The 13,165-nt window shown below is 36.1% G+C and overlaps 1 protein-coding gene across 1 annotated transcript; it reads left to right on the plus strand.

The window, feature by feature from the left end:
• Window positions 1-7,123: 7,123 nt before the first annotated feature.
• LOC131051796 (probable boron transporter 2) lies at window positions 7,124-11,035 on the plus strand. The gene is made up of 13 exons (XM_059220743.1): window positions 7,124-7,230; window positions 7,315-7,397; window positions 7,890-8,082; window positions 8,174-8,312; window positions 8,397-8,562; window positions 8,654-8,820; window positions 8,913-9,086; window positions 9,186-9,281; window positions 9,367-9,510; window positions 9,598-9,947; window positions 10,060-10,330; window positions 10,414-10,527; window positions 10,739-11,035. The coding sequence occupies exons 1-13, from the start codon at window positions 7,124-7,126 to the stop codon at window positions 11,033-11,035; spliced, it is 2,301 nt and encodes a 766-aa protein (XP_059076726.1).
• The last annotated feature ends 2,130 nt before the right edge of the window (window positions 11,036-13,165 follow it).

Here is a 13,165-nt window from a genome sequence, read left to right on the forward strand (position 1 = left end):
CGAAGGTAGGCACATTATATCTGTGTACTGGTAACACTTACTCTACCTTAGCTACTACAGATAAAGTTACTACAGGGACAACAACAATAAATGTTGCAAGAACAGATTCGATAATGTGGCACCATAGGCTTGGGCACATGAGTGAGAAAGGGATGAAAATCCTTCACTCCAAAAATCTATTGCCAGAACTAAAGAAGATTGATTTAGAGTTCTGTGAAAACTGTGTTTATGGTAAACAGAAAAGAGTCAGATTTCTCAAGGTTGGGAAAGAGAAGAAGAGTGAGAAGTGAGAGCTTGTACATTCAGATGTATGGGGACCGGCTCAGGTATCATCTCTTGGTGGCTCTTGTTATTATGTTATTTTTATTGATGACTCAACCAGAAAAAACATGGGTATATTTCCTAAAACAAAAATCAGATATTTTTGAAACTTTTAAGAAATGGAAAGCTTTGGTTGAGAATGAGACAGGAAAAAAGTTGAAGTGTCTCAGATCGGATAATGGAGGTGAGTATTGCAACAAAGCATTTGAAGATTACTATTCCTTAAATGGGATTCAAAAGAAGAAGACAGTTCCAGAAACTCCACAAGAAAATGGTGTGTTAGAGAGAATGAATAGGACTATCATGAAACGTGCGAGGAGCATGAGATTGTATGTTGGATTGCCCTTGCATTTTTGGGCAGATGTTGTACATATTGTTGTCTATTTGATAAATAGAGGACCTTCAACCCCTTTGGATGGTGGTATTCCAGAGGAGGCATGGACTGGTAAAAAGGTAAATTATTCTTTTCTAAAAACTTTTGGTTGCGAAGCTTTTGTCCATGTTGATAAAGAAAACAGAACCAAGCTTGATGCTAAATCTCATAAATGTACCTTCATTGGATATGGGATAGATGAATATGGCTATCGGTTATGGGATTTTGAAAATAAGAAAATAATTAGAAGTAGAGATGTTATATTCAATGAGAAGGTTATATATAAAGAACAGATGCAGGAAAAGAAGCATGAACAGGACAAACAAGAATATGTGGTGTTGGATGAGATTTCTAAAAATGAAATGCCACAGGTACCTGATGCTCAGCAACAATAGATTGTCCCACAAACTCCTGCAAGTGTTAGATGTTCTACGAGGACAAGTAGACCCCCTGAAATATTTTCTCCTTCTTTGTATTCTATTTTATTAACAGATTCTGGTGAACTAGAAGAATATGAAGAAGTAATGCAGGTGGATGCCAAACAACAGTGGTAGCTAGGCATGAAAGAGGTGATGGACTCCTTGATGAAAAATAAGAGTTGGGACTTAGTCCCTTTACCTGCAGAAAAAAGAGCCTTGCCTAACAAATGGGTTTATCGGCTGAAGGAGGAGGAAGGAGGTCAGAAAAGATATAAGGCCAGACTTGTGGTAAAAGGTTTTGCATAGAAAAAGGGTATAGATTATGATGAAATATTTTCTCCAGTTGTAAAAATGACTTCAATTAGAACTATACTTATTCTTGTGGCTGTAGATGATTTACATCTTGAACAATTAGATGTCAAAACAGCTTTTCTCCATGGAGATTTGGAGGAGGAAATTTACATATTGCAACCACAGGGATATGAGGTCAAAGGTAAGGAGAACTTGGTGTGCAGGTTGAAGAAAAATCTGTATGGCCTAAAGCAAGCACCCCGACAATGGTATTTAAAATTTGATAGTTTCATGGCTGAACACGGTTATCATAGATGTCATTCTGATCATTGTGTATATTTTAAGAAATTTGATAATGGCAGTTATATTATCTTGTTGCTTTATGTTGATGAAATGCTTGTTGTTGGGTCTAACATGCAACATATAAATGATCTTAAACAAAAATTAGCTAGGTCATTTTCTATGAAGGATTTGGATGCAGCTAAGCAAATTCTCGGTATGAGGATTACACGGGACAGGAAAAATAGAACCTTGAATTTGTCCCAAAGTGAGTATATAAAGAAAGTGTTGAAAAGATTTAACATGCAGGATGTAAAAGTAGTTAGTACACCTTTGGCTAGTCATTTCAAATTGACTAAGGAGATGTGCCCAAAGGCATAGGAAGAGGTTAATAAAATGTCTAACATCCTGTATTCATTAGCTGTTGGCAATCTGATGTATGCAATGGTATGCACAAGGCTAGATATTGCACATGCAGTGGGAGTTGTGAGCAGGTTTATGAGTAATCCAGGTATGGAACATTGGAATGCTGTGAAATGGATTCTTCGTTATTTGAAAGGAACTACTACGAAGGCATTATGTTTCAAAGGATCTAATGCTGCTCTAAGTGGATTTGTTGACTCTGATCTGGTGGGTGATATTGATTCACGAAGGAGTACTACAAGGTATGTTTTTATTATAGGGGGAACTACAGTCAGTTGGATTTCTGGGCTACAAAAGGTTGTTGCACTTTCAACCACTGAAGCTGAGTATGTTGCTGCTACAGAAGCCAGCAAGGAGATGATTTGGTTGCAATATTTTCTGGAGGAATTGGGTCAGACACAAGAGGATAGCCCATTGTATACTGATAGCCAGAGTGTCATTCATCTTGCAAAGAACTCTGTTTTTCATTCAAGGACAAAGCACATTCAGCTCAGGTACCACTTCATCCGAACTGTTTTGGAGGAGGGTCAGTTACGGCTTGAGAAGATTCACACAAGTGAGAATCCTATCGATATGTTCATGAAGGCAGTTCCACAGGAGAAGTTGATCTCTTCATTAGTTTTTGTTGGTCTTCTTGATTGATAATTGTGGAATACCAGTCGAGTCCTAGTGTTTTATCCAGTGGATGTTGCATATATAGTGGTGTCGTGTAATATTAGTCTCCAAGTGGGAGATTGTTCGGTGTGGAGCCTGATCAGTCTCCAAGTGGGAGATTGTTAAAATGTGGCGACTAATCAATAAAGTATTGTGCGCTCAGCACGTATCCTCACTGGGGTCCAGGGGCAGGTTGAGCCCCGGGTAGGGGTTTGGGGGCGGGAGCCCCCAAGAATTTTTTTTTTGCCATTTTTCGTTGATGAAAACTGACATTGTAATAAAACCCTAAAAAGGCCGACTTTGTTTGTTGCCCTAAAAATGCATGTTATAAGCAGTTGGGATGCTTAAGGCATTGTAAGGTTGATGTACTATTTTTGCTAGATAATAAGAAAGATTAGACGGCTGTGTATGGTGGACGTAACCCATTCTAGGTGAACCACGTTAAATCTCTGTGTTATCTATGTCTTGTTTTATTTCTTTATCTTTTGTATTTAAATATGTATATAATTGTTAGTTCATATTTGCTTTGGATCTGCTTGAAACCCTAACATATAGGACTCATCTCGATTGTGACTATAGGAATTACAGAAGAAGAGAAAGAGGGAGGGAGAGAAGAAGAGAAAGAGGGATGGGGTATGGAGGAAGGGAGAAGGGGAGAGAGCGAGAGAGAGAGGGATGGGGTATGTGGTATGGGAGAAGTAAAGAGAGAGAGAGAGCGAGAGAGAGAGGGATGGGGTATGTGGTATGGGAGAAGCAAAGAGAGAGAGAGAGAGAGAGAGAGAGAGAGAGAAGGAGGGGGGAGGGAGAGGAAGAGAGGTCGAATCCAAGACACAGTATGACCCCTGACAACATCTAAGGGGTCATAGGGTGTCCTAAAGGGTCATATGACACTATATTATCCCTTAGCACACCATAGGACCTATAACGACACCAAATAGTGTCCTAAGAGGTCATAGAACACCATATGACCCTTTAGAACACCATATGTTGTTGTTATGGATCATTGGTGTCTCGAGGGGTCATATGGCATCCTATGACCCCTTAAGACACCATACAGTGTTGTTATGGGTTGTATGGTATCTTAAGGGATCATATGGTGTCCTAAGGGGTTACAGGACACCATATGACCTCTCAAGAAACAATACGACCTCTAATGACACCTAAGGGGTCATATGGTGGGCTAATAAAATGATATATTAAATTTAAAGTTATGAATAGAATATCATACAATAGAACATCAACAGTTTAGTTTTGATATAGCTAAGTTAGGCCATTGTCAACATAAGAGAGACTCCAAGCGAACAAACAACGAGGCTTCACTAAAAAGCAAGTGTAAGAGCTTGACCTAACCCTAAGAGTACTGCCTAAGTTCTAAAACATATGATGCTATTAAATTTGTAAGGTTATAGGACTGATCTTGATTGTGACTATGGGAATTACACACTTGATTTCTTTCATGAGTATGTACCATTCCAAGCCGTTTGACAAGTGGTGATCATCATATACTACCACTGCCATGCATACAACAAACTTTAATTTCTTTAGGTGATAGACGTTGTGTAACAACATGGGAACTCTCGCATACTCACCACTATCATTCTCCAGGACATCATCTGTGTTACTCTCCCTCTTTCTTTTCCTACCGATTGTTTCCTTCTGAAAAACATATTGCAGGTACTCTGACTCATCATGTTGTTTTGTTGACACTATTTTCCACATCTTCTCTGCTCATTAAAAAAATATTCGAAAAGAATATTGTTGCATGTTTCCTTGTTTGTCATGGTAATGCACCCGTGGTTCAATTTCAAACCCTATTCCTCCTATTCAATATACACACACAAATCCATCAGTCAATTTTATTAGGAGAGCATACATAATAAAAATCAAAGAGGAAGTTGCAGAGAAGAAATAAATTCACTTATTTCTATAGAAATGCAGACATAGTTGCAGTGGGGTATGGAGCGAGGGAGGGAGAGAAGAAGAGAAAGAGGGATGGGGTATGGAGGAAGGGAGAAGGGGAGAGAGCGAGAGAGGGAGAGGGATGGGGTATGGAGGAAGGGATAAGGGGAGAGAGGGAGGGATGGGGTATGGAGGAAGGGAGAAGGGGAGAGCGGGAGGGAGAGAGAGAGAGGGATGGGGTATGGAGGAAGGGAGAAGGGGAGAGAGTGAGAGGGAGAGAGAGAGAGGGATGGGGTATGGAGGGAGGGAGAGAGGGGGGAAAGGAGGGAGGGAGAGAATACACTTATATGTGTATATATATATTTAATATATTATATATTATTATATACATATATATATATAAATATTATATATTATATATATATACACATATTATATATACAATATCATATTATACAATAGCATGTACGCGCTTTTTAAATCACAAGTACCCCGTACGCGCTTTTGACTATTTAGGCTTGGAAATAGGCCTAGATGACAAAGCTACGATTTGGAAGTTTGATTTCCCTCAATTTCTGTCATTTTTGATGTGTTTTATTTTATCGGCTTTGTCATCATCAGGTTTACACTTCATCAAATGGGTATTTCTAAAATTGCCACCATATTTTCACCCATCTTCTGAGCTTTCTAACCATATAATTTTTTTTCAATTTGAACAAAAATAACATATTATTATTGAATTTCTTTTACCAATGTCTCCATAGTTCTCACAAACATAGGTGCACCATTTTTTTAATAACTTTTGATATACTTATCCAAATTTAAAAAACTTTATATATTATTGTAGTGCACTTGATTCTTTACAATTTAAAAAAAATAAATTGTATTTTCGATTTGTTTAGTGCAACTTATGCTTCGCGCACGAATAGGTACCTAATTTTCAAGATGTGCTCGATTGGAAAATCCATAAAAAAATAAAATACTCAACAAAAAATTACAAAAAAATACACATCTTCTAGTGCTCACTCTTAGGTATCTTTTTGTCAAAATACTAAATCTAACTATGACTTTTTTTATGTGCACGTCAGACACTATGTTATGTTTTTCAGAAAAATTCAGGGTTTGTTTTTCGTGCACGAAGGATTTGACCCCCTTAATCTTATCCAATTTTGAAAAAGTTTAGTAGTTTGGAAATTAGATTCAGAGTACTACAATATTCATTTTTTGATTATCTTCACATCTTGAGTGGATGACTTTCAAATTTTGCCTCCAAATTTAGGTTCACCTGATTTCAAAAAAAAAGTGTCACTTATACCCTTTTGACCACCATCTTTGTACACTTACCCAACAAATATATCATGTCTTAAAAGTTAAGAGAACTAACTCGTCCATCAAGCAATTGTATGTCCTGAATTACAGGCTTTTTGACGCTATATCAAACAAAACGTGGATATTGCGGACCATGGTATTCATTTTCTTATATATTTTCACGTGTGATTTGGATAGGACTTTTTAATAAAATTGCACAATATTGTTATTCAAAAACAAAAAATTCGTCGGTTGTCTCCATATTCTATGTCCTATTTATCATCCCCTGTGTACAGTCGTCATTTGCCCAACAATTTCTTATACTCGCTTTTTTTTCAATTCCCACTTTCACTTTCGACTCCATTTTATACTACATCACACGTTTGTTCAAACTGATTCATCAGCAGGAGTCAGGAGGATTCATTACTTAAATCTTATCTATCTTTCTGGTGGGCAACTCTGAGTACAGAGTAACATAGTTAGGTTGTTTCGAGTAGTGTAAACTTAAAAACAGATGGTCAGAAATGGTGGATATAAAAGAGTTCAATTTTTGTATAAATTACAGAATAGTTTATGATATATAAATTATCTATAAGGTTAAAAACAATTCTTCTGATATCATAGATTATAAAAGAATCTATTTTTATATCAGGTACCGTGTAATCATCTAATATCCAAAAATAAATCCTCTTATATTATGAACTATAAAAAACTATGGTAATACAGTCTATGGGATATATGTTAGCAGATAGATGGATCTGCGAATGTAAGGCGGCAGAGGTGGAGAAAGAAGTACAATTTGGTACTCATAATTAATCCGCGCCATGACGAATGCGAAGTAGAAACGAAAACATATGTTACCTGCTATTTTTGTCGGATTCTTGTTATGGTGTTATCTATTCCACGTGGAGAAAAGTAAGATGCAGTGAAGCTAGACTTCAAAAATGACAGGCGAGATTATGTAGTGGAAGAAGTCTGTCTGAATTTTATATTGGGTTTTCTTGTCTCAGACCATGTCAATTGAACTCATGTGTTTGTCCTCTTCCTTGTCTGATTTGTATTTATTCCTCCTTTCCAATCTAAATTTCCCCACTTCTCTTCTTCAATTTGATCCTTGCAGTGAGACAGTAGTTGAATGTGTAGCACCTGAAAGGAAATGGACAACGTAGAGTATGTGCCCATGAGAGGAGTGGTTAAAGATGTTCAAGGTCGCTTGCAATGTTACAAGCAAGACTGGCTCAGTGGATTCACTGCAGGATTCAGGTAATTAAAAGAATTGCTTTGTTGTTATTCCATATCTGATCGATTAACAATTCAATCTGATTTACAGTGCTATGTTGTGAACAGAATATTGAACCCAACAGCTTATATATTCTTTGCTTTGGTTGTTCCTGTCATTGCATTTGGGGAACAACTTAATCAACAAACTGGTAAGGCAACAGTTTTTGCTGAGTTTCAATGAATTATATAACAGGTTATGTTAATATGTTCAATAGATTGATCTATGCAGTCGATTATAATAGAATGCAAAAGACCGTCTATTAACAGACTCTAATAAAATAGGGTAGATGGATCAGTAGAGATATGGATTAATTTTGTCAACGTATAGTTGTTATATGGAATGTTTAAGCTCTCTTTTTTTTTTTTTTTACAGACTCTAATCATAAAGGGTAGATGGATCAGTAGAGATATGGATTAATTTTGTCAACGTATAGTTGTTATATGGAATATTTAAGCTCTCTCTTTTTTATTATTATTATTATTTAGACTGGACACTTCTTTACAATTAAAGTTCGTGAAGTTTGTACATCTCATCAAAATATAGTCAGTGTAATACAAAATATCCTAAAAATAAAAAAAACATAGCAGTTGAAAAAACACTGCCCCCTCTTCCCTAAGCCGACAATCGTGGATTTTTGCAGATGGGCTGTTGAGTTGCACGCACACGCTTGCATCTACAGCAATTTGTGGAATTATTCAGTCAGTAATTGGAGGCCAGCCATTGGTCATTATAGGAGTGGCCGAGCCTACTGTACTTATGTATTACTATTTGTACAGTTTTGCCAAGGACAGAGAAGACTTGGGTCCCTCTCATTTTCTAGGTTGGACATCCTGGTGAGTATAAAAGTTTTAAAGGCTTATGTACTAGGGAAACATTTATAAACAATGCTTAGTTAATGTAGAAAGATGGTTGTCTACTTGACAGGATTTGTACTTGGACTTCGATTCTTCTGGTGATGATGGCCGTGTTTGGGCTGTGCTCACTGACTAAGAAATTAACACGAGTGGCTGAGGAGCTGTTAGGAGTTCTTATCGCTTTGATGTTTATGAAAGAAGCAATCAAGGTGAATGGATTGTTTCAACTTATGGCTAATAACCCAAAATAGATATCACAAGTGTTTATGTTTCTGATTTGAGGCTTGACACAGGGAATGGTAGAAGAATTTCACACCCCAAAGAGATTGGATATTGAGAATGGAGAGCTGCCATTTTCATGGCGATCAACAAATGGAATGTTTGGATTGATATTGGCAACAGGTCTACTCTTCACCGCTCTCAAGACCAGAAAAGCCAGATCTTGGCGCTATGGCACAGGTTTGTTAGATACATCTTGAATCAAATTGAGCTATGTTTATTCATATACTCATAATCACTAACAAATCTCCATCTTACATTTATGTAACAGGATGGATGCGAGGAATAGTTGCAGATTATGGAGTGCCTGCAATGTTGCTTTTCTGGACTGGAATTTCTTACATACCAGCGGAGGCATATCCTGAGGGTGTTCCAAAGCGTCTCTTCAGCCCAGTCGCCTGGCATGACACTGCCACACAAAACTGGACTGTAATAAGGGTAAATACATAGTTTTTCTTAAACATCAACTCAATAACTATATTCTCAATCTACTATTCAAAACTAAAATTCTGGAAGATGATGTCTAACAGGATATGGCCAAAGTGCCTCGCATACACATTCTCAGTGCATTTATACCGGCTGTTATGTTTGCCTGCTTATTCTTCTTTGAGCACAACGTTGCTGCGAAGATGGCCCAGCAGAGAGAGTACAATTTGAAGAATCCACCTTCCTATCATTACGATTTTCTGCTTCTAGGATTCATGGTATCTAGGAATAATTCATAAGCAGTCATGACTTCTTGTGTTCACTTGAGTACTTGCCAATATATAACACATTTGCTAACTATTTTTTACTGGATTCAGGTTCTCATCTGTGGACTTCTTGGTCTTCCTCCATCATATGCAGTGCTGCCACAATCTCCCATGCATACCAGAAGTCTCGCAACACTAAAACATTCGGTATATAACTATATCTCATTTCTAGTTAAGGTTTGAAAAAGTCTTATGCTCTTAATTGCCAGCTAATTTATTTCTGGTTGAATAGATACTGCGGAAAAAAATGTTGAAAAGTGCAAGCACAAGCATTACAAGGAATGACACAGTGAAGGAGATATACGATAAGATGCAAGAAGTTTTCGTCAACATAGATCTTCCTGTCTCGCCAAACACGACCTTGAGCTCTGACACTGTAAGAATCCACTCTAAAACCGACTGCTTTATCATTGAAGTATATAACATTCTACCTTTCTAATAATGAGATAACTTGTTCTTGCAGGCGTTGAAGGATATCAGAGAACTGATGAATCTCAAGGAATTCAGAGATCTTCAAAACCCTGCAGTCAATTACAATAACGCAGAAACCTTCCCGGATATAAATGGATACATCTTTGACCCCAAAAAGCATATCGATCTGCTACTCCCTGTCCGGGTCAATGAACAAAGGCTCACAAACCTCCTTCAATCGTTGTTAATGGGTAGCTGCGTGTTCTTAATGCCCATCATAAGAAAGATGCCAATTTCAGTTCTATGGGGGTATTTTGCTTATTTGGCCATTGAGAGCTTGCCTGGAAATCAATTCTGTGAAAGAATACTTCTCATCTTCATCTCTCCTAGTAGGAGATACAGGTAGCTTTCTGCCAAATCGATGTAAACTTAACCAAATAACTATTTGAAAAACTTATGCTAAATAACTATTTGAAAAACTTATGCCAAATAACTATTTGAAAATGTTGTTCAGGGTATTGGAAGATGCCCATGCTTCATATGTGGAGAATGTCCCTTTCGACAAAATCACCATGTTCACAGTGTTCCAGTTGACATATTTGCTGATATGCTTCGGCGTTACATGGATACCTATAGGAGGATGTGTGTTCACCGTATTGCTCACATTAATTCTTCCGATTCGACAATACATTCTTCCCATGTTTTTTGACGCAGAGCAGCTGGAAGAACTTGATGCCTCTGAGTACGACGAAGCTCCACCAATACCTCACGAACAAGCTGTAACGGTGAGCTCTTATCTTTTTGGATAATAATATAATGAATAATTGATGTATCTAAGAGATTGGCTAAGCCAAAGGTTAAATTGCAGGAGGCCCAAGAGCAGGGTCTTGGCAGAGCAGAGAGCCTCCGCATGAAAGTGGACGACGCTGAGATATTGGGTGAAATAACTACTAGAGGTCGAGTTGAGCTCAAAGTCCACAAGGTAACTTCAAACCCCTAAGTTTGGACTGTGTTGTCAATTTTAGTGTTAAAATCATTTTTCACAAATGAAGAAAGTTATGTAAAAGGGATGTGATATGATTGAGAGGTATTCAAAAGCCTGGTAACATTTTTCATCTCCATTCTAGTTGAAGCTCAACATCTCTGTTCTGGGCATGTTATGCATATTCTGATAATGTGTTGTGTTATTTCAGTTGGCTAGTAGCCCCAGGCCAGAACGTAACGTTACTAAGGATTCCAACCTAGGGCTTTCACAGAGAAGAATGGGAAATGCAAGTAGCAGCTCTGAAGTGAAACCCATGTACGAGGAGGAAGAGGAAGAGGGGGAAGAAACGATAGAGCTTCCAAGCATGAGATTAAATAACAGGCCACTCTCTACACAGAGTGAAGAGGAGGAAAGTGGTGGTGGAAGTGCTCGGTTGTCCCTGCATTCATTTATAGGGTCAAGTAGAAGATCAACTACAAGCACAACCACAACAAAAACCATTTGATAAACCTAAAACTTTTGGCTAATACTAAATACATACAGACGTGTATGTATGAATGAAGTGTGTCTATCAATTGCTATACTATATATTCATATTATTTGAAGCATATTCATCACATTACTTGAATATAGAAAAACTGGTATATGTATCCTTAAAAGAATTATATAAAAATTATCAAACGCATCATAAACTCTTAATTGATTAGACTGATTAGACTGATTGAGACTGATGTCCCTTTTTAAAAATAATAAGTATATAAATATAATGATAGAAAAACATGTATAACAATTCTAATTCTTTTTTAACTTTCTTCGTTGCTTTAAAAAAAATTCTTTATTTGGAAAATAATATTTTGTTAAATAATCAATTCTTTAAAATGTGATTTTTTTTTAAATAGACATTCAATTTCAACCATGTCATGTTCCACTAGATATACATTGGTTAAAATACTATTACATTGTTATTAGAAGAAAGAGATTTCACTTTACCCCAACATAATTTTTAAATATATATTATTAAGAAAGGATATTTTGAAATAGTTTTATTATTTTAAATATTTCTTTTTTTATTTTTTTAATCATTTGACTTTACTCTTTTATTTATATTTTTTATTAAGGTTAAAAATGAAATGTTGAGGGGGGCACAACTTTTTTATATAAATTAAAATAGATAGATCAATGGAATTCAATAAATAACAAATAAAAAGCAAAAATGATCAAATAGCACCCAAGTTGTAAACCTGCAACCAACAACCACAATGGTAACAACTCCTCTCAAGAAGGGATTAGGAACAACTATCACATGACATGTTATACCCAATTATAAGTAGAGATGAACATACTCAAAGTGGTATGAATCCACAATTAACCAAATAGATCTTAACACTAACAATGGCCCTACTCATAGATTCAATAAAGAAAAATTCTTTCTTGGATGCCCGTCTTTCCTTTATTGTTGATCTTGAAATAGAAGAGTTTGTTGGTCTTCTAGTAAACCTCTCCTCCAAATCCATCTTTCTTTTCTTTCTTTATAAATAATAGGCAAGATGGGAATTTGTTGAATCACTTGCAATGCAATAATATTTTCTTCCTACAACACACCTACTAGGCTCTCATTAACAATATCATACTTTGTACCAATCTCCTTTCAAATCATAACATCTAAACAAGCCCTACCAAGGGTCTTAAAAATAAAAACATTATTAGTATTTTATTCAAATTATTCTGCCAAAAGAGGGACAATCCTTATTGTTTCTAGTTGCTAATGGAAACTTAGATTCATTTGACTATGGATGGTTAAGATTCTTTTCTCTCTTTTTTAAAATTTATTTATCGTGTTATTTAGGAAAACAACGAGTGGCTATATCTATGAAAATGTGGCACATAAACAAGGTATCCTCGATTAAATTGTTGGTCACCACATCAAAGGATATTAAATAACCAAAAGAGTTAGCATAACCTATCAAACCTCATCCTCCCAATATACCAATGGTAATCCTACAAAAATAAATCAAAAAGGGATCTATTTGATGCATTCCTCTTTTCAATCAAAACTTACTTTCAGTTCTTTTAAGAATATGTCTAACTTATCATGTGAAACTACAAACCATCAAAGAGCTCGACCAAATATAAAATTCATGGTTTGAAAAGGATATATGAAAGAAATTATTTAAATCATAGTTAAGATATTATCTTAGCCATAAACTTTCTATTTTTTTTAAGTCCATTTTTTTTTAATTCAATGTTGTCCCAACTTTTATAATTTTCTTAGTATATGAATTCTCTAATCTTGAGGACAACCATTCTATAATTTAATTAGGAACCCTAAGCATGATTCCCTTGTGAACACTAACCACTTCCAAAGAAAAAGGTTGAGTAGGATTAGAAGACTTAGATTCAACTTTAACCTAGGATTTCCTCAAAGACATTACCCAAGTAGTTCCTACTATATCAATCAACAAGATTTATAGCTCAAAAATATAATGAACAAGACATGTCTATCATTTTTTCCTTCCTTTTACTAAGTTCTAAAGTTGCAAGAACCCTTACCATCCATGACTAGATCCAAGAGATAAGATATGTTAAGAATGAAGCAAGGCTTTTATTTAATCACATCAATCTAGGATATAACCTT

Source organism: Cryptomeria japonica, chromosome 5 (assembly GCF_030272615.1).
Source record: "Cryptomeria japonica chromosome 5, Sugi_1.0, whole genome shotgun sequence".
NCBI lineage: Eukaryota > Viridiplantae > Streptophyta > Pinopsida > Cupressales > Cupressaceae > Cryptomeria > Cryptomeria japonica.

What these genes read in the sequence shown, in the direction of transcription:
- LOC131051796 (XM_059220743.1), top strand. Translation starts at nt 7,124, where the DNA reads ATGGACAACGTAGAGTATGTGCCCATGAGAGGAGTGGTTAAAGATGTT. An exon ending in TTATGAAAGAAGCAATCAAG is followed by an intron (nt 8,313 to 8,396) that starts GTGAATGGATTG and finishes GGCTTGACACAG; the next exon opens with GGAATGGTAGAAGAATTTCA. An exon ending in TCGCAACACTAAAACATTCG is followed by an intron (nt 9,282 to 9,366) that starts GTATATAACTAT and finishes CTGGTTGAATAG; the next exon opens with ATACTGCGGAAAAAAATGTT.